At 45.6% G+C, this 26,418-nt stretch overlaps 2 protein-coding genes across 13 annotated transcripts in view; one reads left to right on the top strand and one right to left on the bottom strand.

Moving 5' to 3' along the window:
• Window positions 1–9,526, top strand: part of map1aa (microtubule-associated protein 1Aa) — a 61,272-nt gene extending 51,746 nt beyond the window's left edge. For all 3 annotated transcript variants that reach the window (XM_085408395.1, XM_085408406.1, XM_085408398.1), the window contains 3 exons: window positions 50–6,953; window positions 7,041–7,267; window positions 9,134–9,526. In XM_085408395.1, coding sequence (XP_085264521.1) covers window positions 50–6,953; window positions 7,041–7,267; window positions 9,134–9,289 — 7,287 coding nt within the window. In that variant the 3' untranslated portion in view covers window positions 9,290–9,526. The remainder of the gene's footprint in view (window positions 1–49; window positions 6,954–7,040; window positions 7,268–9,133) is intronic.
• Window positions 9,527–15,890: 6,364 nt separating this feature from the next.
• ppip5k1a (diphosphoinositol pentakisphosphate kinase 1a) overlaps window positions 15,891–26,418 on the bottom strand; it is a 30,123-nt gene continuing 19,595 nt past the window's right edge. For 2 of the 10 annotated variants that reach the window (XM_085408433.1, XM_085408422.1), the window contains 5 exons: window positions 21,272–21,331; window positions 20,464–20,643; window positions 18,979–19,116; window positions 18,764–18,877; window positions 15,891–17,728 (listed from right to left, as the gene is read on the bottom strand). In XM_085408433.1, coding sequence (XP_085264559.1) covers window positions 17,106–17,728; window positions 18,764–18,877; window positions 18,979–19,116; window positions 20,464–20,643; window positions 21,272–21,331 — 1,115 coding nt within the window. In that variant the 3' untranslated portion in view covers window positions 15,891–17,105. Of the gene's footprint in view, window positions 17,729–18,763; window positions 18,878–18,978; window positions 19,117–20,463; window positions 20,644–21,271; window positions 21,332–24,945; window positions 25,009–26,418 lie in introns of all 10 variants that reach the window. The other 8 variants (XM_085408464.1, XM_085408444.1, XM_085408469.1 and 5 more) reach the window with 6 other exon arrangements.

Below are 26,418 nucleotides of genomic sequence, written 5' to 3' on the forward strand. Positions count from 1 at the left end.
ATAAAAATGATTTTGGGTCATGTTTCCCTCTTCCTGTGTTTGATTGAAGGTGATTGAAGTCCTGTCCAGGGCCTCTTCTGAGCAACCGTCGAAGCTTACCGTTTCCTGTCAGGGAGAAGGGGGCTGGACCTCCCTGGGCCAAAGCCAGGAGCAGCAGTCACTCCTAAATCTTCTGGAATACCGCCTGAACCCCGAACCCCACCTCCCCAACATGGACGGAGTCACAGAGTTTACAGAGTATGTTGCAGAGACAGTGGATGTGCCATCACCCTTTGACCTTCTGGAGCCCCCAACCTCCGGTGGGTTTCTGAAGCTGTCCAAACCCTGCTGCTACATCTTCCCTGGAGGCAGGGGAGACTCTGCTCTGTTTGCTGTCAATGGATTCAACATCCTGGTGGACGGTGGGTCTGAGCGGAAGTCCTGCTTCTGGAAGCTGGTTCGGCACCTGGACAGGATCGACTCTGTCCTGCTTACCCATATTGGCGCAGATAACCTCCCTGGCATCAATGGGCTGTTCCAGCGAAAGATTGCTGAGCAGGAGGAAGAGAGGAACCAAGACTCTGGCTCCAGCAGCAGCGGTGACTGGATGAAGAACCTTATTTCCCCCGAGCTCGGGATTGTGTTTTTCAATGTCCCGGAGAAGCTGCGGATGCCCGAGTCCACCCTTAAGGTAAAGCGAAGCATTGAGGAAGCATCTCTGACACTGCAGTACCTCAACAAGCTTGGCATCACACCAGAGCCTCTTCATAGGGTAGTAAGCAACACGATTGAACCTATCACACTGTTCCACAAGCTAGGTGTGGGAAAGTTAGACATGTATGTTCTAAACCCCGTAAAAGAAAGCAAAGAGATGCAGTTTCTAATGCAGAAATGGGCCGGAAACAGCAAGGCCAAGACAGGGATCATGATGCCGAACGGAAAAGAAGGAGAAATATCGGTCCCCTATTTAACGTCAGTCACAGCTCTCATCGTGTGGATTCCTCATCGTCCAACAGAAAAGATAGTCCGTGTGCTTTTCCCAGGAAATGCACCACAGAATAAAATATTTGAAGGCCTAGAGAAACTAAAGCACCTGGACTTTCTGCGATACCCAGTGGCTACCCAAAAAGACATATCATCTGGCGCACCACCTCCCATCATAAAACAGACCAAAATAAGATCAAGAACTGATAGCAAAGAGAGTCTGAAATCTTCGCCCAAACCACATTCGAAAACAACTAAGAAAGAAGCCAGTGGACCGGAGGAAGAGTCAAAGAGCGATACCGGCAAAGAAAATAAGGCTGAAAAGAAAGAAGAGAAGAAACCCAAAAGTGAAAGTCTAAAAGCCACCAAGCAACAGAAAAACAGTGAAGTAGCCCCTGGAGTTAACAAGATGGAAAAAAAGAAAATATCAAAGGAAAAAGCTGCCAAGCAAGAGAAAGCATCAAAGATGGATGAGAAAAAAGACAAAGAGAAAAAAGAAATGAAGAAAGAGAAACGCGAGGTAAAGAAAGACGAGAACATACGAAAGGAGGAGAAGAAAGAAAGCAAAGCCAAGGAGGACAAAAAGAAAGATCCAAGTAAACCTGAACTGAGAAAAATCACAAAACCAGACCTGAAACCATTAACCCCTGAGGTGAGGAAAACTTTGCACAAGGCCAAGACTCAGGCTAAACCTAAAAGCGACAAAAATAAAGCAGTGAAGGAGGAAGTGAATGAGAAAAAACCAGTTTTAAAGAATGTGCCTGAAGAGGTTGAGGCAGCAGCTCTGGCTGACAGATCCATTGTGTCCTCACCCGAAGACCTCACTGAGGACTTTGAGGCATTGAAACAAGAGGAGCTGTCCAAACACAAGACAGAACCGATCCAGAACGATGTCATGCCTGAGCTAACAGTGCACTCTGACGCTAAAGTTTCTTCCTTAGTTTTCCCTGAGGAAAAAGTCACAGCCTCAACCACTGAGACAAAGTCTGCTTTGCCCAAATCTCCAGTCAAACAGGAAGAACAGGTGGTGGCGGCTACTCAAAAGAAGAACTACGGCGATGATGGTTCCAATAAAAAGTACGAAGAGGAGAAAATGGAAGAATATGATAAATACTCCATAAAGGATGATGTAAAAGATAGATCGAAGAAGAGCGAGAGCTCAGAGGAAGAGGGCGATGTAATCGAGAAAGCTGACCTTGAAGGGACAGAAGACGATGAGGTCCTGAAGTATAAAACTGAGGAGGTGAAAAAGGAAAAAGCAAAGGAGTGGGACACCAAGCCATCGCAAAAACCGTTACCAACTGCACAGGCAATAGCAGCCTCTGCCTCAGAGCAGTTCTCTTTTATCCAAGATGAAACCATACCCGGATACTCTGAGACTGAACAGACCATCTCTGATGAGGAGATCCATGAGGATACCGAGGACAGGATTCCACAGCTGCACTATGATGTGGGCTCTTATGACATCTCTGTTCCCGACGTTCCCGGCACCTTTGATTCGATGCACGGTATAAAGGAGATGAAGAGTTCCGCTATATCTGACGTTGCCGATGTCAAACCCAAAGCCTTTATGGGAGGTCCCGAACCTGAGCTTGCACCTTACCCCACCATCATTGCTGCTCCTCTTGCTGAAGAGGAGCACATCTCCTCAGCCACATCCATCACAGAATATGACAAACTGTCATCCTTTGCCACATCTGTAGCTGAAGACCAGTCCGTTGCCTCCGTGACAGCGCCCCAGACCGAGGAGGCTGGGCGGAACTCTCTCCTGCTGGATACCATCAACAGCATCCCCTCACGTGCAGAGGCTGCCCAAGGGAAGGACTATCTCCACTCAGCAGGAACCATCTCACCCACCTCCTCTCTAGAGGATGACAAGTGTTTTAAGTCTCCTTCCTCTGATGAGTATCAGCCCCACATCCCTGAGATCGAGGGTGAAGTGAATGTCCCATCAGTCCAGGATGAAGAAGATGATGACGAGGATGAGGATGAGGACCAGACCCCAAACGTTGACATCCCTCTGGGTAAACTTCAAGAGGGCTACGAACATGCAGCCTCCATGATGCTCCAGGAGAAGGAGAAATCGCCCTCGTCCACTTTTTCTCCTCCTCCCTTCTCCACTACACAGTACTCACCCTCACAGTCTGTCAAAGAAAACCTCTTCATTGCAGAGGGATTTAAGACTGGTGTTGAAATAAAGCCTGTATCACCCCCTCCTTCATCATTCTCCCCAGGGCTAGAGTCCCACTCCAGGCAGGAGAGTGAGGAAAGATGCCTAAGTCCGGACGATAGCACCATGAAACTTGCATCACCCACACAGTCTGTGCCTACCAGCAGCGGCTACTCTCCAACGGAGGAGAAGCCCTTTAGGACAGAAGACAGAGACGAGGCAGTGACCAGCACGAAAGCTGACATCCAGAAAACAGAGAAATCAGTCACCATCTCAGACAATACCTCCTTCATTGGTGTGTCAGGTGACAAGACCATGTTTGAAGCATCTGAAGAATCTGAGGAGGAGGAGGATGACGATTATTATGCCAAAAAGGATCTACAGCCTACCGTCAAGGCAAAGCTTATGGAGGCCAAAGAGGGTTGCTTCTTAGATGATGACTTTAGTTTTGATGCAAAATCTGCAGGAACTCAAAAGGAAGTTGTGAGCTCAGGCAAAACAAATGTGGCCTTTGCCACAGAGGAGAAACCCAAACCTCACGTGACGTATTCGAACAAAGATGAAAAAGATGACGACTTTCCAGTTAGGGTAGGGTCTCAGCCTGTTTTGAGTGATCGCGCCGAAGCTGACATTACAAAAGACAGCGCAGAAAAAGCAGATATCACTATTAAAGAGCCTGAAAAAAGTGTTCAGTTCAACCTGTACGAGTTTCCCGAGAAGGAGGGTAAAGTAAAGGCCTCATATGTAAGACAGGACACTCCCTATGTGCACGGCAAAACGTTCTCTTATAGTGACATTTACGACAGCAAGACAAGCTCAATTGACTCTGACTCATTTCGTCAGGAGTCCTTAGAGGTCCTTAAGGTGGAGAAAGACGTAGCAAAGGACAGCGCAGATCTGCTAAAACATGAGCCTCCCTTCACAGTCAGGGATAAGATGTCAGAAAACGAGGGATTTGCTGTTTCTTATGGAAAGGAGTCCTTATCGTGGCTAGACTCCAAGAGCACTCCAGCTACAGCTCAATTCGAAAAAGAGGTGAAAGAAAAGGAGACATCTAAACACAGTGAAAGTAGTCGATTCCCTTCAATGGCTGACAGACCTGAGGCATGGACCACTTCTTTGTCATCAGAAAAGGACGTCAGAGTCCCGACTGACAGCACAGAGGCCTCAGCGTCGGGTGTAGACAAGCTAGCTGCCTCGGCCTACAACGAGAAAGGTGCGTGCTTGGAGATTGATATGCGAAAGCTAACGGCGAGAGACGAGGAGGACTATGATGATGATATTGTTGATGACGACGAAGAAGAGGAAGATGACGAAGAGGAGGAGGAAGAGGATGAAGGTGCTGTTGATTCTGATATTGAGAAAGGTGCCAAAGAGAAATCTGAAAAGGAAGTGAAAAGTCCGGTCAGTGAAATGCTTGGCCAAGACAAGCCTGAGTTCATGGTTTCCATGGCTGGATATGGTAACAGCGGTCAGGGGAAGCCAGTTATTACAGGAAGCAGTTCGAGCTCCCTCACAACTGTCGAAGATAAAACCAAGGCCGACTCGTCATCGCTAACCGGAAAACCACTGGATTTAGGGGCTGCAGGTTTCTCTAGCTACTCATCAGGATTTGAATACAGCAGCGGAAGTGACGAGAAGGAGACGTTTGTGCCCAGTCAAAGCTCAGACAAAGCAAGAGAGAACTTCACCTTGAAATCAACAGACGGCAACTATTACCAGAACGACAGAGCTGATTCTGATTTTGAGAAACAAAAGACACCAGATCTTCTGAGTAAGAGATCATTGGACACAAGCTTCCAGTACACCACAACCACCGCTGCCCCTGGGTTCTCCTCCTCTTCGGCCTACAGCTACTCCTCCTCCACCTCGGGGTCTCTGTCCACCAGCCGTCAGTTCGGAGAGGAGCTGGAGACACCTGCCTCAGCCGAGCCTCTCTTTGAGTACTCCTCCTTCAAAGATGAACACTCGCCCATTACGGATTCTCCATTCTCCAGCTCCGCTGTCGCAAAAGATGACTATTTAGAAGTGACTGAGAAACAAATTACGGCTACGAGTGCAGCTGAGACTACCTCCAGTTTGGCCCGCTTCTCACCTCTCAGTCCTTTTGAAGAGGTTAAATCATTCCCCTCCCTCTCGTCCAGTACCTTTACTGATGACAAGAAGGAGCACATGACTTCATTAGGTGGACTAACAGATAAAGTCTCTCAACCTGAGTGTTTTTCTAAGCCTGAGTGGTCTGAAGGGTCCCAGCTGGACACAGCTGTTGGATTTGGGGCCACAGCAGCGTCACCATTCTCTCAACTTTCAGAGCTCTCCAAGGACAAGGAGGCAGCTAGTGCTGCTCTGTTTGGCGTCACGTCCTCGCCTCGGCCAGACATAGAAGGCAAACATTACTTTGAGGAGACCGAAAGCAGCGAAGAAGAGGACGAGGAAGCGTATATGCGTGAGATGACTCGGAGGTCTCCTTCTAGTGGCCTGGCTAGTAGCCTTTTATTTTCTGACAAGCCTGTTGCTCCACCCATCGCTGAAAAGCCAGGAGATGCGCTTCCAGATGTTCTTGGCTCCTACACTCCCTCAACGCTTCAGACCAGCAAGCCTGACACAGTGAACGGGCCCACGGAGGTCAGCACGAGTTCCATGCTCCCACCTGCAGCAGCAGTAACTGGTGCAGCTTTAGGCTCAGCCAAGCTGGTGTCACACGAGGGAGCAGCAGGTTATGTAAGGAGCTCCTATGAGTGGGAAATGCCAAAATCCCAGATGGGAATGGTGCCAGGAGACTCTCCCCCTCATTACCGTCACGATGATGAGTTTGAAGAAGAGTGCGAGATGGAGCCAGAGCATCCTGCCCGCCCGCTCTCACTCTCCTCAACTGATCAGCCGTTCCGTTCACCGTTCTACGGGGAGGAGTGCAGCCGGGGAGGGCAGGATGACGAGGACGACGATGACGACAGCGATCGGGATGCACCCATAGGAGCCACCTCCTCCTATACGAGCCGCTCCTCTCCCGGATATTCGTCTTCTGAGTACAGGCAACGCAAAGAAGACCTCTCACCTTCCTTCATCAACCCTTGCATGCGGCAACTCTCCAGTGACGAGGACGATGAGGAGCAAGGCCGCAGAAGTGATCAGTCGCAAGAGGGTGACGAGCACGACCTCTCAGTCAAGAGAAGGGCTCACAAACACGCCCATCAACACCAATCCCACAGCAGGGACAGCAGTTCTCTGCACCAAACTGGTGGGATGTCAGCAGGATTAGGCTTGGCCACGGAGGACACTCCACCCACCTCGGTCAGCGAGTCTCTGGCCTCCCAGTCAGATTCGGATGCACCCCCGGGCAGTGAAGAATACCCTTCAGCTACTGTTGAAGGCAACATGGACTCAGATGAGGATGCTGACTACATGCCAGTTGATAAAGCTGCCCTAGGAGGAGGCAGCCACCACTTTAACTCCAGGAGGAGCCACGATCCTTCTCCTGCTCCCCTCATGGATCCTTCCCCACACCCCCCACGGCCAGACGTTTGCATGGTGGATCCCGACTCTTTAGACAACGGCTCCCTGAAGAAAGAGCCAAAAACTAAGAGCTTAAAGAAGACTGCAGGCAAAACCAAATCAGGATCACCAGCTAGGCGCAAGCGGTCTCCTATGCCTGTCAAACAGACGCAGTCTCCTCGTAGTGCTTCGCTGAAAAAGAAGGAGGCCGACAAGAGTTCGCGGATGTCTCGTCTTTCAGATGGACAGGGCTCCAAAGATGACGACCTGTCCAGGTCAAGCTACAACCCTGGCAAAGGGCTGACTAATGGTGTCAAAAGCAGTTCAGGTGAGCAAATGTCATTGAAAACATAACATCCTAACTCTTTACACAACACAAAAGGGAACAATGGTTTGGCCTTCTTTACCCACACAGGTTCTCAGAAGTCAGGCTCTGTGGCTGCTCCCGGCCAACCCATTTATGTGGATCTGACTTACATTCCCAACCACTGCAGTGCCAAGAATGTGGACCAAGAGTTTTTCAAACGCATTCGTTCTGCATACTATGTGGTGAGTGGCAACGATGCAGCGAGCGGCGAACCGAGCCGAGGAGTCCTTGATGCACTGTTGGACGGCAAAGCTCAGTGGGGATCAAACCTACAGGTATTATTTACGTGTGTTTTAACCCATCGATTTAAGTCATCACTGATGACCCTAACCCTGACTCTAACCTAGGGTTAGTTTTTAATACATTGTTCTCTATTAAGTTCTGGCAATTAGGGAACAAAGAATATAATCTTTCTAATTGACACACAGAAGAAACTATTCTTTTTTTCCTGACCTCCAACATGTAGAGCTAGGTTAAGGTTAATACTGGGGTTATCGACTTGATAAAAAAATATAAACACAATAATTTTCACTTTTAAATCTCAAAGGTTTGTGGTGGCATTTATTGACCACCTCAATCTCTTACTCGACCTACGTACTGAGGTGTGCAGCTGGTGATGCTTTTGTTTTCCACTAAGCCCAAATTTCCTTAAGTTGGACATCAGCCAGTGTTCTTTTGTGCCAGAAACCTGTTTGATGTCTACAGACATTTAACAATCTCTGATTGCTGTCAGAGCCAAAGAGGTGACAACAACAATCTGCGCTAGGCCGAAAACTAGATAGCCAGCATATTCTCCGTGATCCTGCTGTTCAGCGGTTGCATTCACTTCCTGTCGGGTAACATGAACAATCAGACATCAGAGTCATTTACCTCTTTGTCCTTCCAAACCAAAACGCTCAACTCCGGTGGCTTTGGCCATGTTTTATATGCGGTCTGTTAGGACAGCTAAATACTACTACAGCTGCTAGCTTCATAAATAGGTTAAAACAATTACATTTGCCAGCTTAAGTGACATCACTGAGCTATATGAGTGTAAACATACGTCATGAATTTGTACAATTGTGGTCAAAACTTGGCATGAACGTCATGGTAATTACAAGCTTTTATTGATTTGTTTGCACTGTTGTCTTTCCAGGTTTGAAGAATGGTGCAGCAGTACATCTTTAATAATCTCTAATACATTTAAAGAAGAATAATTGGGTTAGCTGAGGGTAAAAAGTACATATACACTCACACTAATATTTGGTTACTTCTCAGCAAGTTGCTTCCTGACTCAGTGGTTTTGGTAGACACCAGCAAGCTCAGGGCATAATCCTGACTGAATATTCGATCAGTTGTCCTGGCAGAATTGGTAGAGCTTATTTAGGCTACGTTGACACTAATCCGGATAAATTGGAAAACTGCAGTTTCGTCTAAAAACACTCCGCGTCCACACTATCGTTTTCAATCGTGTTCATCCACACTGAAAACGCTACGTTGCTGTGCTGCGTATGCGTGAAAAGTACGATGATTGACCTGTGTCTTTTCCGTCTGACGTTTGTTTATTTTCCGGCTCTTTGAGACGTCGCGGCAAAATGTCGAGGAAAAGTGCCGAGTTTTATCTGGAACATGTACAAACTGATATTAATCTTTAATAGGGCTTGAGAGCAAACAAAACAAATGCTGTACGATGCCGTCCGCCATCACAGTGTGGACGGAACGCCAAAACCGGAGAGAAAAAGATGCGTTTTCAAACCAAAATGTATTAGTGTGGACGTGGCCTTAAACAAGTTAGTTTGTTGGCACAGACCCAATCCTCTAACGATGGTACCCAGGCCTGTGCCATGAGGACCGTTCAAACATCCACCCAACTCCTGTTTGTTAAAGTCATTGCAGATGCGTGCTGCACAATCACTCCACACTTGAAAAAGAACAGTTCAAAGAAGCCCCAAATTACCAAGACATTATTAATGTCTACGATAAGTGTTTACAAACTTTTGACCGCAACTTCACATTATAGCAAGTACTGCTAAAACTAGACCGCACTCACCGCATCAAAGCAAAAACACAATCCTTCAAAGTGTAACAAGTTTAAAAATCTTCTAGGTACTCTCAGTTCTGATGACTACACCTCCGCACTTTCCTTTGTGTTTCCCTCTCAGGTGACGCTCATCCCCACCCACGACACTGAGGTGACCCGTGAATGGTACCAGCAGACGCACGAGAGGCAGCAGGAGCTCAACATCATGGTTCTGGCCTCCAGCAGCACCGTTGTCATGCAGGATGAGTCTTTCCCAGCTTGCAAGATCGAGTTTTAAGATCCAGCGTTTGTCTCCTCTCTCCTCTCCTACTGGCCTCCCCAGTGTACATCGGTTTTTATTTACTCTTCTCTATAGCCCGATATGCAAACATGTATCTGCCCCAGTTATTTGTATTTGAGTCCATTTGTGTGAAACAGATCTGGGTAACTGTCTCTGTTTTCTAGATTTTTATTTATTTCTAGGGTTGTTGTGGCTATCACCATTTGTATAACAGAGTCGTTTTTTTTAATTGTTCACTGCAATCTTAATACTTTGTCGTGTGAAGGGAAGAGTTTTATTTTCTGTCCCTTAACCAGATTTTTTCCTTATTTTATATAACGCAGTGATTTTTGCCCCTTTGTATTGTCAAAACAATACTTAGAATAGGTTCTAATTGAAGCACAATTAAAGCCAACAACAAGCAAGTCAAACAAATCACGTTTGTGGTATCGGAGAAGATCTACGATATTTTCAGCTGCTCCGTTATTCACGGGCGGGTCGCCACAGACGCTAGCTCCACATTTGTTCATTTGGCATTTTCATTTCCGTTTGATTCCCTTCCTTACTGTTAGGCAGTGTGTAAATCACCACACAACAGAGTTTGTGATGAATTTCCTCTGTGTTTCCATTTCCGTCTCTTCGGGGCTCCCGCTGACGTAGAGAAACAGAAACCCAGAGGTCCACTCGGGCTTTTCAGTATATTTGCTGTAGCTATAGGGACGCTCATACTCAAAGATAATCTGTCTTGTAGTGACTTGTGCTCTTTCTAAAGTCCTTTCAAAGTGAAAACCACTTGTTCCAGTTTCTCAGTGACTGTTTTTCCTACAGTGAATTTGAGAAATCAGTTGTCTGCGTTTGTTTCTGTAGTCTTTGGTGTATTTCCAGTCAACATATCGTCACAGAGGTCATATAGAGAGCTGTAGGTGGAGGTCATGATGTAGTTTAAAAAGAATCATCTGATCTTTGGTATTTACATATTTATATCTTTACATACAGAAAATAGCACTCATTAGAGTAGAGTAACCTCATACCTGTTGCTGTGTCGATACAAAGGTTGTGTTAAAGAATGTATTCCATTACAACGATAGGAACATGTGGTTGTAAGGAGAGATTGCGCGTTCGCCTGGTTGACGGTCGCCCACATGTGCCTTTCTGTCCTGCTGTGCTGGAAGGGAAGAGAAAGTGATGGTAGAAATGTTAGGCACGCCTGTGTGCGATACATCGCTGGCTCCTCTGATGTTTTCTTGTCAGCGCACAAAAGGTCAGAGTTGTACATAGTGAGGGTAAAACGGCACCTTTCAAAGCACCCAATCAGTATTTCAGCTGCCACTCAAAGAAACACAAAGGAGTGTGCTAGACTTCAACTGGACTTGTTTTATTAATTCGCCATCATAAATTGTGCAATTTCTTTATTTTTTGTTGAATTTAGCCACAATCAACTTGTTGCATTTGATTTTGTATTAAATTTTTTCCGGCCATAGCTTGGTGGTCATTTTTGGATAGCACTTCATTACCTTAATATTAGACGTAGATGTGATTTGGTCGAGTATTATCGATGATGATTTCTATATTTTGATACTTTTTGGGGCAATTTAATAGATTTTAACCAGGAACTAAACCAACAATCAAACAGATGTAAGGACCAACAGGCCTCACCAGGGTTGCTACTTTATGATCCGCAACGAAAACGCAGATTTTCCCCTCTATGTCTCCTCGGCTCAGCTAGTGACGCGTGTTGGCTCATATTTACTTTGAATGTGAAGATGCAGATTACCTTTACGTTCTCCGTGGAGGACTTCGATATCCGGGTTGCCTTGGTTTTTGCTGCGCATCGTACCGTACACCCGAGTCACACTCGCCAGATCGGCCTCACCGTAGCCTGAAATACATCACATCAGCTGTGTGCAGGCTAAAGTCAGCGGTTTCTTTCTTTGAATGACAGGACACAGTCTGACTGCCATTCTGTCAACAAACAACTTACAGAAGTGACAAAGATATGGAGTCGAGGGTTATATATAATTTTATGTATAATTACATTTAGCCTACAGCTGACTAGGGTAAACTTTCCTGTTAACTCTTTGCGCTGCCGGGTCATTCAGTGACGCTGACATTCCTGCGGTAAAGGAATATTATAATCACGCACTACTCACATATAAGCAAACCACTCAGACTGCCAGACACGAGGGACTCAGTTCGCTCACGTCACTACATTTTTATCTATAGTGGACTTCCTGTTACTCACATTTCTCTCAGTCAAAGCTTAACACACACACAGCTAACTGCTCTATTTTCATGTGCAAAAAAACAAAAGTTAAAAAAGTCAGTATCTGTGGCATTCATACTTATCTGCAGTGGAACGACTCATAAATCATAAAGACTGTTGGTTTCCAGTGAGCCCTGCTTGTGCGTGCATGTGTACCTTCCTTCTGAGTTCTCCTGTATCGTAATAGCTGAAAACAAACCTGACTTAACATAGAGATGCTATTTTAAATTATGCTAGTTAAGAAGCTAAGCTGCCTGGTACTGAGGAGGCACTGTGCTGTAAGGAAAGCCTCGTGATTGTTTCCTCCCTCCTTTTCTGCTTCATGGTTTTACTTCCATCTCTTGTTTTAAGTGCAATATTCTCTTTATCTCTCTTTAAACGCGTAAACAGGTCAAATAGAAAAGTGATTTATTGTTGAAAGGGAAAAGTGTTGTGAAGATCAATAAAAATATCATTTACCGAAAGAAAATGTGTCGGCTTGTCATTTTGTGTCTGCTGGGTGTTTTTTCTTCATACACTCACATGTGTTCGTACACCACTCTGCATCTAATCATGAGTAATTATTGATCACTGGCTCTCTTCCACAGTGGGTCTTTAGCCCCGCCCCTCCCTGAGCCTGGATCTGCTGCAAGTTTCTTCCTGTTAAAAGAGAGTTTATCCTTCCCACTGTCACCAAAGGTCTTGCTCATAAGTGGTGATATGATTGTTGGGGTTTTCTTTATCATTTGGAGCTATATAATTAAAACTGAATTGAAGACTTTTAGAAAACTTGACCTCTCACCTTGAGGTCACAGATTTGAACTCGTTCAAGAGTTTCAGGAGTTACATGGATGGGGTGAAACTCCAACCTCACTTCATTCTTCAGCCTCTTACTGCAGAGGGGTAAAAATTCTATTAAGTATATTTTGGATTCTCTGAACTTCGGCAGTGTTGGTATTTAAAGGTTGAACGAGCCTGATGTTGAAACAAAAAAACTACAATGTTGATAGAAACGTTACCATGGTTTATCCTCTGGGGATCATGACAGTCCAGCTTGTTTATGGGGAGATGTTTTTCAATAATTGGGAGTCGTCCTCTATGAAGACATTAATGTATTGACAATTAGTTATCTTGGCACAATAAGAAAAGGTCAGAGGATCAGTAGAGTTCATCACCAGAGAACAAAGCTTTCAGACTGCCCTGTCAAAACCTTTTATTTCGGTCTGAATCATGCTTGCGGACCAGCTCTGGCTGCCCTCTCAGTAAAAATGGGTGGAAACCACCAGATAACACCACTAATGTCAGACACAGCTTCTGAAACAACCACATCGTAATCAAACCATTAAAACCTTGGTTCATCCAGTGATGCCCCACATGATACACCCCACGTGCTGTTAAAGGGTTTCTAACTCTCAGGTGCAAAGCAGTGAGAACCGCGAGCCATGGAAACTGGTTACTGTAAAAGCTAAAAGAAATCCTAATATATTCTAATTAAATAGAGTCAGTTTGTTTAAGGCTTTACACTTTTATATGCCTTTATAAGTGATGAATGGTTAAGTTTATGAACCACTCATAGACTACTTTTCCTTCCTCGTGGCCTTAGTGTGGATTTAGCTATGTTGATTCATCTTGACACTCTGCGGTCCAGACACTGGAACAATCTGGGCTTCGTTCTGCTTGATGAACCCTTTAAAAAAAAAAAAAAAAAAAGTTTAAGAGCCACAAAGTATGCTGGATTGGAGTGCCGAGGCCCTCCACTGGTGATAGGAGCCATTTATCAACCAAAACAAAGCAAACAGATACGGCAGTGATTCCCAGACACCGTGGAGTCTGAAGATGGTACCATCCTAGGGGAAGGAGCAGCCGGAAGCTGGAGGACAATCCTCGCTGTGAGAAGCTGATGAATGGATGCAGCAATGACATCACTCGCTGGGTCACAGGATCAGGCTGGAGAATAGAGGGAACAATAGATGTGGATGTTTCCCTTTGCTTTGGAGCTGGAAAGAACCACGTACTCCTCTGAAGCAGATTTGTGCCTAGCTGGTTACTCTAAGCCTGTTAACTGTAAACCGTCATATCTGACCTGTCAAAGGTCAGTGAATCCACAGACAGCATGATGTTCCCATTTGTTTTGGAAACTTCAGGATTTTGTCCAAATCTTGTTTTTGGAGGCAGAAGTTACCTTACAAATGAAAGTGTGGAGTTAGCATGCTAGTTAGCAAAGCTGCATTACTAAACTGCACAGGTGCAGCAGACACATATAGGCTAATTAATACCAAGTAACAGACAAATTATACTCACACAAAAGTCTGTAGCACACAGCAGGTCATAGTATTAGTCAGATAATCCAAAACCCGAAAAAGGTCCAGTTTAACGACTTGAAGTAGTGGATGAAGCCCAGCAGACTCCAACGGGGACACCAGTAATTATCATTAAAGCCTGAACTGCTCCTGTACTGGGCTGTAAGACTTTAACTACCATTGTAACATAGACTGACGTTTGGAGCCAACCTCGAGCAGCACAGAGTAAACTACAGTTTTAAATAAATCACTAATGTTTCAGGCCTTGCATGGTGATGAATGTCAGAAGATAAGTTGACGTATATAAAACAGCTGATACAGAAGCACTCCTTCAAGTTTACACTGGGTGATTTTCCTTTTTAATGCTTTGGTTTGACTGAACGGGGTGCCGAGCTAATAACTTCATCCAAATATAGTCACTTAGCTCTGGTCCTGGCTCTGCTAGAGGATAGATAGACACAACAGTTACAGGCAGGCAGGCGGATACATGAGGAACTATATTCTAGGTCCTAGAATATAGGACTTCAGGAAAATCTAATGTTCAAAAAATATCGGGTCCTTTCCAGGACGGAGGTGCAACAACTTGCCAAAGACCGATGGGCTGAACCAATGAGAGCAGAAAACATCTTTCTACAGTCAGTGAAGGTTCTCAGTCATCCAGGTCATCGTAGTCTAAGGAGCTTGGACTTCTTTAAGTTGCTTGAAGCTTTTTCTCGGATGAGAGGTGAAACATCTTCAAGCAACTTAAAGAAGTTCATACGCTTTTCTATCCAAACTCATTGGGCTGAAAATACTCTCAACAGAAATCCAAAGGAAAAATCTAAAGACAATGGCAGCAACGCAACAATGACTTTAAATACACCTCACTTCATGGACTTTCTAACACATCACCTGAACATCGCAACCCTGGACATTAACAGAACTTGGTGACTGAGAGGTCTTTGTATTCCTGAAAAGAGAAGAAGTTTTTGAAAACATTTAAGAGAGAATCGTGCTACTCTTTACCTGAGTGTGTTCATCAAACACCTGGAAATGGTGCAGATGAAATTTTTCCATTCATAAAATATCCCCATCGCCTACGTTCCTCTGCACTTCTGTTCTCCGGCTCATCACTCACAGCGCTGACCTCCACGGTGACAACATACACTGTGAGAACGGTAACTCCAGGTGTCAGGACACATCTACCTTTGACACATTTACTTAGCGAACACTTCAGAGCTCATTTATTCTCAGGAAGAGACTCAGAGTCCTGGAGAGCGCTGGAGCCTCTGAACCTTCCCCCACTTTTTTTTTTTTTTAATTTACAACGTGCTCCATGCATAGAGAAAAAAATAATAAAGAAACAACATTGTGTTTAGAGTGGAACAACCTGCAAGTCCTGACATCAACTTGAACACCTTGAATAACGGCTTGGCAGTAGATTGAAAGCATCTTCTTAGGTATCCAGTTTACAGTCGCTGGGGGGCCGAAGCCACCCCGGTTGTCTCAAGTCAATTTAAATTAACAGGCATTTACTAACACTAACACTATTACACCTTTTTACCACAACCAGCATCGGTCTTTTTTTTTGATTGATTGATCATACTTCATTCATCCCGAGGGAAATTGGGTTAAGGCTGCCAGCCGTGCCAGCGCCATCTTTGATGGTGCAGCAGCTCCTCTGTTGGATTGGAGCATTCGGCCTTCGTTCCCCATTTGCATGAATGATCCACACAACCACATTCTGTTCTGCAATACGCCGACAGCTTCATGTTGCTTCAATTATTGTTCTGGGAACGCATCAGTGACCATGGAGAATAAACTTCTGGGGGCACTCGCCCCACTGCCAAGCTGGGACAGCTCGTTCCTGAGTGGTCGTTAGTTTGGAGATTTAATTCTCTTTTGCTCCCAACAGTTTGGCTACATGCAACTTCAGCTTCAATGTGACTGTGTGGAGTGAAATGGAAGCTGCAGAAAGCAAAGATGACGTCCTTATATCTGAGGGATAGAACCTGCACGCTATAAGTAAGTCAGAAGGACATAAATGAACCCATTGTGCACAAAGAACATGAGCTCAAGAAGACAGCAGGGCCACACTGGTGTCACGTTTTTTATTCTGCACACACAGACAGGTCAGAGTTTCCCAAACTCACAGTCATGGATTTCACAGTACTCACAGTACTTTGTGATGTAACATGAAACCGGACTGATTGAACACGCAATTGCACATCAGCATCCTCGACTACCTGAATCAAGCGTGTGCGCCTGCCTCCACGCACACGGCTGCTACATAACTGGTCGCCACATTAAAAAGCACACAGAATGTAAAATGCCCCTCCCGTTTGTTCAGTGATGACATAAAAGATTAGCTTTCGGATCCTTCCTGCATCACGTCGTGACTTTACAAAAACACAAATATACACAGTAGCTGTGGTACAATTCCATATCCGATGTGTGGGTATTAAAAATACAGACTTTTGTTTTTAGATGCCGTTTCAAAATAAATATTTCCTCTATCATTTCCTACTGATTATATTAACTTTGTAATGAGGCTTGAGGACTTTGGCAGTAAGCAGTGCACACACGGTTTGACCCGGAGACTGAACACTTCCACTCAGCTTCAGCCTCTTTAAAAATCAAACATGCAGTGCCACGGACGCCCGGCACCGGAGGGACGCTGCAGATTGACGAAAAGCAGAAGATTTGCTGATTGTATTTTTCAGAGTCTGCGTTTGATCTTTTAGTTCCTGTACTGAGGAACAAACAGAAAGCTCGCTGATCGCTAACGATCATTAGCCACACCAACATGCCCTGAAAGCTGGTACTGTGAGAGTAGATATACATCCAGCACACGTAACACAATTTAAAGCTCCGTTAATCAGTAACTTTATGGTCACAATAAATCAAGAAAAAAAAGAAAATCATCTTGGACAATTTTCTGCAGCTTTTCAGCCTCATTTAGCTCAAGCTTTTAGCCTAATAGCACATTTAAGACCCCGTGTCTACAATCATTCAAACAAAGGCATTTATAACAGCGAACAAGTGACAGTAACAAAAAGCTTTTCTATTTAGCTTGACCTTCTCCAAGCTGTCCCATCTTCACCTGTGGATGGACTGAACCAGAGGGCCGAGCAGGCGATGAACAGCATGTACAGCACTGTCATCTGATTCTCCAACACAGAGCTGCCCGAGATCACTCATCAGAGTCACAAGAGAGAAAAGGGAAGGCCTGGATAGTTGTAGCTCAGTTCAATACTACGCTGTTCATATTAATGATGAATGCTGGAACCACAGCAGTTGCCCCAGTGTTGCTCTACGGCTCGCCCATGTTAGTGCGTCCAGCCTCCAGGGGCGTCTCTTGATGTGGGAGGCTTTCTGGACTGTCCATCCACAACTCCATGGACTCATGGGTGTCAAAGAATTCGTCAGGCCCCTCTGGGGACTGGGGTGTCTGGGAGCTGGAGCCTGCCTCGCTGCTGCTCTCTCTGAGCTCCAGCAGCACAGGCAGGGAGCCCGGGAGGCAGTAACCCTCCATCCGACCCAGAGAGAGTTCAGCTAAAGCCGAGCATGGAGGTCTGAGGCTGGGATCCGAGGGATCGGCAGCTAACGAAGGCCCCTCTTCCACCTCCAGCGGTGGCGCAGGGTTGTCGGGCTTCTGGTCGGTGACTGCACACGGCTCCGGATCATCTTCTGGTGAGTTATTTGGAGTCAAAGGGACTTCGGCGAGGTTTGGAACAGCAGAGTCGGTTGATTCGTGGGCTGGTGACGCAACCGCAGGTGCCAGCTGAGCAGAAAGGTTTTGAGATGAGTGGGTTTCCTCGCTGCTCTGAGGAGTGAGGGAGATCTTATCGCTGAAGCTGAACCTCGGGGAGGTGTCAGCCGTGGTGGGAGAGGAGGGCCCAGCGCTGGATACGGTACTGGATGGACCGCTGCTGTCTGCAGGGACAGAAAAGAAGGTCTGATCTGCAGAGGAAGCCTGTGCACACTGGTTCTAGGGATCACTTCTCATCAGCCTGGGTGACTGCTGTGGTTTGTATTTAGCAGTTTTCAGATTACAGTTGCTAAGGCTATGCTAACATCTCTGTCTCTCCTCCACAGCATGTCTTTATCCTGTCTTCCTTCTCTCACCCCAACCAATCACAGCAGATGGCCCCGCCCCTCCCTGAGCCTGGTTCTGCCGGAGGTTTCTTCCTGTTAAAAGGGAGTTTTTCCTTCCCACTGTCGCCAAACTGCTTGCTCATAGGGGGTCATATGATTGTTGGGTTTTTCTCTGTATGTATTATTGTAGGCTCGACCTTACAGTATAAAGCACCTTGAGGCGACTGTTGTTGTGAGTTGGTGTTGTGTAAATAAAATTAAACAGCAAAAGGGTAAAATTACGCTAATGGCTAAGTTAGCCAGTAGCCAAAACAACTGCAGGTAAACCACAATTGTCATAACAATCGTTTAATATATGTTTTTTTAATAAAGCCATGAAAGTGGTAAAAAAACAAAGAAACAGTTAAATATTATGAAGACCAAGAAAATTAGACGCAACATGAACACTTAGGTTCATCGTGTAAAAGGGGCAGACTTAGAAGGATGCTAATTTTTATCTGTTGTTCCTGTCACACTCATTGCTCAATATATAAATATCATTACTACTGATACTACCAATTTCTATAGTTTTAAATAGTCTATTTCCTCCTTGCTGTTCACATGCATCACAAATGATTAAAGTTTTATTTGAATCCAAGTATATCGACCCTGAAAAACCCACATGGGTGGGTCACTGGTCGGTTCACTGGGTTCTGCAGTCTTTATTTATCACAAAAATAGATAAATACAAAGACAGACATAAACTGTGAGCTTAGTTTAAAACAGGCTGTAACTTGGCTTCCATAAATAATCCCCAAACGTCTGGAAGTGACACAGCAGAGAAACCTAGAAATGTCAGATCCTGAGAGATGGAGGATGTGCTGCGATACTCACACCAAGGAGGCCTGTCAGAACGAGATCTGAGCGAGATGGAGGAAGAGAGGACCCTTTGAGGGATGTACGAGTCTACTGACGGCTGGCTGTGTGCACCAAACATGGCTGACAAAGCTACAAAGAGACGGAGGGATCGCAGGTCAGGCTGAGCGTAGTCAGGTGTGGCTACAATGTCTATAAATACAAACAGGAGTGTGTCGGTTTGTGTGTCTTACCTCTGGTGGTCCTAGTGTGTGGATCCCCCGCGTTCTGGCACACGCTGGTGAGGAACTCGCTAACCTGTTTCAGAGACAGTGAGTTGTGCAGCGTCTCCAGAGGATAGATGGAGGGCACCATGGAGCATCCTTCAAAGCCTGCGGCAGAAGAGAGATAGGAAGCCAGCAGGCCCATCAGCCCTGAGTCTGCCCAGGGAGTCAGAAGAAGAGCAGGCAGAACCACTTCAGCTGACACCCAACACCACTGCCCCCAACGCCACCCATCACTACACCTAAAAAAAAAAAAAGTGCTCTGAAATCCTGCTCCTGCTTCAGTACAGGCTCTAACCCCGTGTGGACTCCCGCCAGCCTCCGTGGTATTTCGACCCAGGCAAGTTGCAAAAAACCATGCTGGACGCCAAGACAACATGACACCATATCAAAAACAGAAAGAGTCTACGTATCTCAGACGTCTCGCGGGATTTGCAAAAGCAAGCAGGTCGCAAAAAATACAGAACGTCAGCCCTTCTGCTCAGTCCTGTTACACAGCTGCGACAGCAGCACGTTAGCAGTCAAAGCCGTCCAGACCGCAGCTCAGCCCCGACTCGTCATCCAAGGCGCTTCATCCGCTGTTAGTTCACAACCAAGCCGCAATTCACCAGAGCCGTTCACAATCACAAAGCATCAAACTGCAGCCTGCCTCGGCCTTCCACAACCTCCACAGAGGGTGTTCGTACTGCGCTCAGCTGCACGGGCTGGGGGGAGGGGGTGGTGAGTGTACGCCACATGTACAGCAAACAAGCAGGAATCACATGCTGGTTAAGGTCAGGTGGAAGGGCGTCTGGCATTCCCACGAACCCGAACAGCTGACCCCAAACGCACACGTGTGGCGGTGGTCGTGTGTTGTGATGGCACATGGAAACCTGAACAGACAGTGCAGTACAAAGAGGGTGCTGCACAGGCCTGCGCCGTCAACTCACCTGTGGGAAAGTCTAACAGTGTTGCTGCTTATTGGAGTAAATCTGGTGACTGACCAATGAGAGGACAGTGACCAGAGGCCCACGAGCTGACACTGAGACTACACAACTTACTGAGAGGAGGGCAGGCTGGCATATGGCAATCGCAGTGCTAACTGTTATTAACATACACGAGAGATTATTTAGGGCTGTTAGGTGAAACCTTACTTTTAACTTGTAGTTTCAGCTAAATTGGAAAAAATGTGATATTATTCTAAAGAAAAAGGCAATCAAAACCTGAGAGGCAGCAACCACCTCAGAGAGGAAGGACAGTAGCTGCAAAACAATGATGCCCCCCACAAAACCCCCGACAGCTCACACGACTCCAGCTTGCAATCTGCATAACCACAGAAACAGGCAAGCATGCAGAAACATCAAGAGGCAAAGCATGAGAGTCAACCACAGAACAAGCACAGTCCCAACTAAACCGCGAGCTGTGGCTGTAACAGAGCATGAGGCTGGGGTATGGAGGGCGGGGCCAGGGGCTGACCGTGGAGGTACTCTAGGGGATCGTGGCCGGAGATGAGCCAGTTTCGGAAGAGGCGGAGGTGGTAGGAGCACTGGTGGAGGTGGTGGGCCAGTGCCTGGTCCAGAGAGAGGTGGCGGCCCAGGCTGAGGTCGGTGGAGAAACGCCTCAACAACTGGGCCACGTGGTGCTCCTCCAGGGGCTCTAAAGAAGAAGAGGGAGAGCGAGAAAGGACAGAGCAGTGGTCGGAGAGGGGAGGGGGGTGGGAGCAGTACAAAAGACATGAAACGAGAGGTTTTAAGCAAGGAAGGGGGGAGAGAGAAGCACTGAAGTACGACACAGATGAGAGGAGAAATAAGAGCTCGGCGGGAGGCGGGTGGAACAGAGGAAAGATGTGTGCATGAGGGGAAACTCTAAAATGACAAGCAGCAGCCAGCAGCGTCTCCTGGCTGCCACACAGCCAAAGGTCGGGAAAAAGAAAAAGCGGCAGATCGTCAAGCGTTTTAGTAAAGCTTAAAGCAAGAGAAAAAAGGAAAAAAAGGAAAAACAAAGCAATAACACACAAACACACATGTTGCTCCTTTGCGGCGTCTCAACATTAAAACAGCTGTGGTAACAGGAACCATGAGAACCCGCGAAGGAGCAAGAGTGACGCAGGACGTTAACAGGAAGCGCAGAGCCCAAATCTGACACCACCTCTCCAAAGAAAGACGCCAGGAGCTGTTAAATGCTACGTCTACTGTCTGCAGCAGGGCCACCCGGCCACGCCGCTCGGTTACTCTGCAACACAAAAACGCCAACGCGGGGCGGGGGGAGTGCGGGGTGCTCGTACCTGCCGCAGTGCACCAGCGTGATGGGGCCACTGCAACGGTGGAGGTGTCATCTTGTGTTCCTGTGGTGAATGACATACTGTATGTGAACAACACCAGGAGAAACTCATTCAGTGTCTGCAAGAAAGTGGGCGATTTTAAACGTTTAAATAGAGTCTTCGTGTGTGATGTTCACAGAAACCTGCCACCAAAGCAACAACTCCTTCAGCCATCGCACTAGTTACACAAGCAAGACGAAAGAAACCGCTCAACCCAGATGAGAAATCCATATAAATCCCAACTACAGGTCTATTAAACCCATTTAAACCAGTTCCTTGGAGGACAGAAAAGCCAGCCGAGCACACCAGCATGTGGCCCAGAGCATGAGGTGCTAGGGTGACTACAGCTCCCCTGACTCAACACCCGTCACAAAGCAGTGGAAAAGAAAGTTTCAGGTTTTGTGAGCAATGGTATCATCTGTGTGCTAATGAATTTAAAAGGGAAAACCCAACAGACAAAGGAGATGGGATGAGCCAAGCCTTAAGCCTTTCCCAGTTTGCCAGTAGGAGCTTATCCTGGTTTGATCGGCTGTGACTGGACGAGCAAACCAGGAGGAAAAGTCGCAGGTTTAAAATCACCGAGGCAGAGCTCAGAGGAAAGAAGGGACGGGTTAAACACTGATTATTGTTTGAACAATGAGCTCAGCTGACAACCTCTATGATAAGGACCACAGGTGTATATGTTACGTGTACGCATGCACACACACACACACACACGCACGCACACACACCTATTGACTGGGGGGGGGGGGGGATAAAAAAAAAAAAAGGCAATAACTGAATTATTGGGGTAATGGTGATCAATCTGCAGACTGTATGTGGGATGTTAAACAGGGTTCCCACCCTGAGCTCTTTACAATCTTCTGCTGCTTTCTAACTGAGGAAACTGAGAAGGTGGGAAGATCATTTAGTGAACTGCAGCTTTTTCTTTTTAACAGCTGATTAATGCTAGAGAATGTAATGTACCTCAGCACCATGTTACAGTGTTAACACAGATTTGACAGATGTTTACCAGTCAGAAGTTGCTTTCATGTTCTCTTTAGGAATGATCCTATAGAGGCGCTGAACTTTAACCAAAAGCTCCCTCTAATAATGCCTTCTTGATGTCTGATTGCACTGATGCTAGATTATAGGGTCTGGTGTATTCACAGCTAGCAAGTGCTCTTCATTATGCAGATACATTGGCTAGATGTCAGCAGACTGCAGTCAACTGAATTGTGTCTTCTTGGCCCCTTTAATTCAAGCTGAGCGTCTGTTTACTCTGAGACATGGAGTCCAAAATGAGAAGACGAGTCAGCAAAGCTCATTTCTGTCCAATGACAGTGACGCTGAGGCGTTTTGTTGAGAACATCCTGAGCTTGTCGCTGAGTAAGCGGTAAGGCTTTTTGCCAGTGTGTGAGTCTGTTAGCCTCTGTTAGCTGCTGTTAGCTGTTATTACAGGCATTAGATCCTTTTCAAAGACAGTTTCACTAACATTGTTGGACTTTTACACTTAGTAAATAAACTCTGTGTATCAAAGTGTGATGTTTAGGACACTCTAGCCCAACGTTAGCTGGCACCATGTTAGCTTACTACCAGCTTTTGCAGCTTTCTCCCTCCCACATGTCCAATTTGCTGACTTTAAGTAGCAATATTGGCAATAACTAAGCTGGCATACTACGTATGTGGACTTGTCCATATCTGCTACTGTGTTCAAGATGGCGAGGAAATGTGACGGCTTTGGCAAACTGGTGCCCACTCCTAAGTGTTTTGGATGAATGGATAAATTCCAAGTTAACGAGAATGCATTCATTTGTTGGAAGATGTATTCATAATATACAAACACATTTCCATTCAATAACCTTAAAACATAAATAAAAGACTATATGGTGTATTCCTCACTGTGAGGACGAGACTGGGAACTGTTCTTTTCTGTGTAAAGGCCATGAAACACCAAGCGTGCTGCAAATAAGCAACAGGAAATTCTCTAAATATGCACAATTCTGGGTTCATCCAGTTCTCAAGAGAAAGCAGCAGCAAGGAGAATTTAATGGTTTGATCCAGGAGTTGAAACTGCCTTCATGCATATTTCCTGATGTCAGTGGGGCAGTTTATTTGGGACCAAATCTGAGGAGGCAGAGAGATTGTTTCAGAGAGTCAATGAAGCCGGAGCAGCCTCTCACGGAAAATGGTATTATTTTACTATTCAGGTAAATTCAATGTTTTGAGCCACGCAACCGAAATGAAGAAGAAGAAGAAGAAGAAGAAGAAGGTGGTGCACAACGATGTTGGAGGACTGAACAGCAGCATGTTTGCTTAAGTTGAAAATCGTAGGCTCTGCATGAGCAAATAAACGGTGGAACGCACGCCGACTTCAGCTCGACTTCTACATCGTTCTTCCAACTTTGTAAAAAAATAAGATGAAACATGAAAAATGAATAAATCCAAGAACTTAAACACTGAACTGGGTTAATTTAGTAAGATATTAAATGACAACAGGCCCAAAATAAAAGACGTGAGAAGTTTAAAACATGATTTGTGTTCTTACTGTTTTAACAGTATCACTGCTACACGCTGTCTTCTAATTTAACAAACCTGTTCCACGTGAAGTTGAGCTGACAGACGGATGAAATGACATAATCCAGAGTTGGCAACATGTGTGACCAATCAAAATCTTCCTAACGAGTGCTACACTGAACATGACGACAGAGAGAAAGAGCATGCGATCGAGATGAGGAATGAGGAAAAGAATCTTGGAGCTTTGTCAGATGGATCCTATTTCCTGACTCCCGCAGCTCCGGCACCTGAAGGTGACGCGGATCTATCTTCTGTCGTCTGCTACAGACAGACCCTCACAGGGAGTCGTGAGACTTTGGCTGGTAAACATCTGACTGGTTCTTAATTAGCTGAACAGAAATTGCAATTGTGGCTTTTTGACCTACAGTAAAAGATTCTGCTTCATTTCTGAGCCTTCTTTGTCTGTTGCAAGTCCTCAAAACTTTTTGTAATCCAACAATAAATAAAACAGCCCTCTGATAAGGCAGGGTTGATGAAAAAATAAAAAAAAATTATTTGTGACTGTTGTCATTCAGACGTTTTTGTTTCACCTGGCCCAGCGATCTCAAACCTGTGAGTCTCCTGGTCAGGACCAAACTACATCAGCACTGCTGGGGACCTATATAAACTGATATGTGCTGTTCAAACAGAAGGCAAACTGTGCTGCACAGTCTATTCCCCTTCTCCTGGACATCCCTCCTCTACTTGGTAGTTTGAAAAGCAGACCAGCAGCAATAACAAGATGTTTTATTTTTCAGTCCCTATTTGGTTTTTCCCACATGTGTGTGAGGTCTTTGTATGATTCTCTGACATTCCCTGTCTCTGGATTTACTTTACTATATTTTACAAACTAGTGGGAACCCTGGTTAGAGAGAGAATGTCAGGTAGTGTTAGAAAAGTCCAAAGTGTATGGGTAAACAAAAATATAATTAAAATAATTAGAAATAAAAAGATAATGGAAACCTGGAATGTTGGAGGGCCATGTGGAAAAAACAAAATAAATTTAAAAAATCCAAGGTAAAAAAAAAAAAATTATAAAAGTTTGAAGACATGCAAGACAAAGGTAGGTGAAGTGGAAAAATACTTGAAAGAAGCAGACGTACCATTAGTCGGATGCTTTGCAAACGACACAGAAAATCGTTTTACTGCCGGCATAGACAACAACTCTGAGGAAATAAAAAAAAAAAAAAAAATCACTAGTGTTACTATGAGCCACAGTAAAGTGTAGATTAGGTTTGATCATTTCTTGTTCTTGTCTAAGGCGGACGCAGTGCAGAAGAAGAGTCATCAACTACAAATGTGTGGTTTAGGAATCAGTCTGTGAAGCGGCCCTGACTGAAGGTGCTGTTCAAACAGGATGGTTAAAGATGGCTGAAGATGGCTGTGGGTCGAAACACTGGCACAGCATCTTCTAATAAAGTGAAATGACATGAATTTAACTTAAAAACATGAGGATTCACGAGCCCGATACTCACGACTAAATGCTGCTTTCATTGCCTCCAAGTTTAACTGTGACAGGTGCAGTCTGACTGGGTTGTGTGCAACAATTTAAAAATGACCCGCATTACGATGCTTCAGCATAGAAAATAAATATAAATATGACCCCGACTACTCTGACACGCGAGCGTCCACTGGCTGAAAACAGAAGGGAACCTGCAGTCTTGAATATGAGGTGGAACAAGATGGATGACAAAAGAGCAAACTGTGAGACAGCCAGGAGGGTGGATGCTTTATGATACCGCACTGCCACCTGGTGGACAACATGACAACCCTTGACATACAGCACTGAGATTCTTACTTTGGAAGAGGGGCAGTTAGCTGCTCGGTGATGATGTTTCTGTTGCTTCAGCAGCTAAACAGAAACATAATGATAGACTAGGAAACTAAAAAACACGTTGGGATGTAAAAACGTGAAACAGGTCGTCTGCCATGACCAGTCAGGCACTGGGAGAGTGATGGGGACGCGTATTACTTTATTCCATTTATATCGTGCTAAGGCGCTATATAAGTGCTACCTTACAGAACAAAGGACCAAGGTGCTTTATATTGCAAGGTAGAGAGCCAAAATAAAAAGGGTCCTGCAGGTTGGTCAGTACTGCTACCTGGTGGCTGGATGAAATCCTGGTACCAAACCTGGCTTCGGACCTTAGGCACTGTCCTGTGTCCCTACTGGTGCAGGACAAAGCCCTGCCACACGTGACCAGAGTGGGCAGGCAGCTCTTAGCTGAAGGCATCGATGCCACTGACTGGGATCTTATGCATCGGTGCATCCAAATCCACCAAAGACTGTCCAGGAGCTCACTGACGCCCTGATCCAGGTAATATGAACATCTGTCAGCTCATTGGGAGCTGCCCAGATGTCAGTGGGAGTGTATACAGGGACACGAGGACAATACACACCATTTAACCACATTATGACACAATTTGGATTGTGATTTCAAAGTTTAACTCAGATTTTTGGCGAGATTTTGAATCGATCGTCCACTAAAAGCTGAATTCCACAATGTAAAGAAGTTTTTTGAGCAGTGTAAATGGTTATCTACCTACTAATTAACTAAATTAGCTCTCATGTTGCA

This window comes from Rhamphochromis longiceps, linkage group LG1, assembly GCF_057381845.1.
Source record: "Rhamphochromis longiceps isolate RC_006_pf linkage group LG1, R_longiceps_female_GT1.1, whole genome shotgun sequence".
Taxonomy (NCBI): Eukaryota; Metazoa; Chordata; class Actinopteri; order Cichliformes; family Cichlidae; genus Rhamphochromis; species Rhamphochromis longiceps.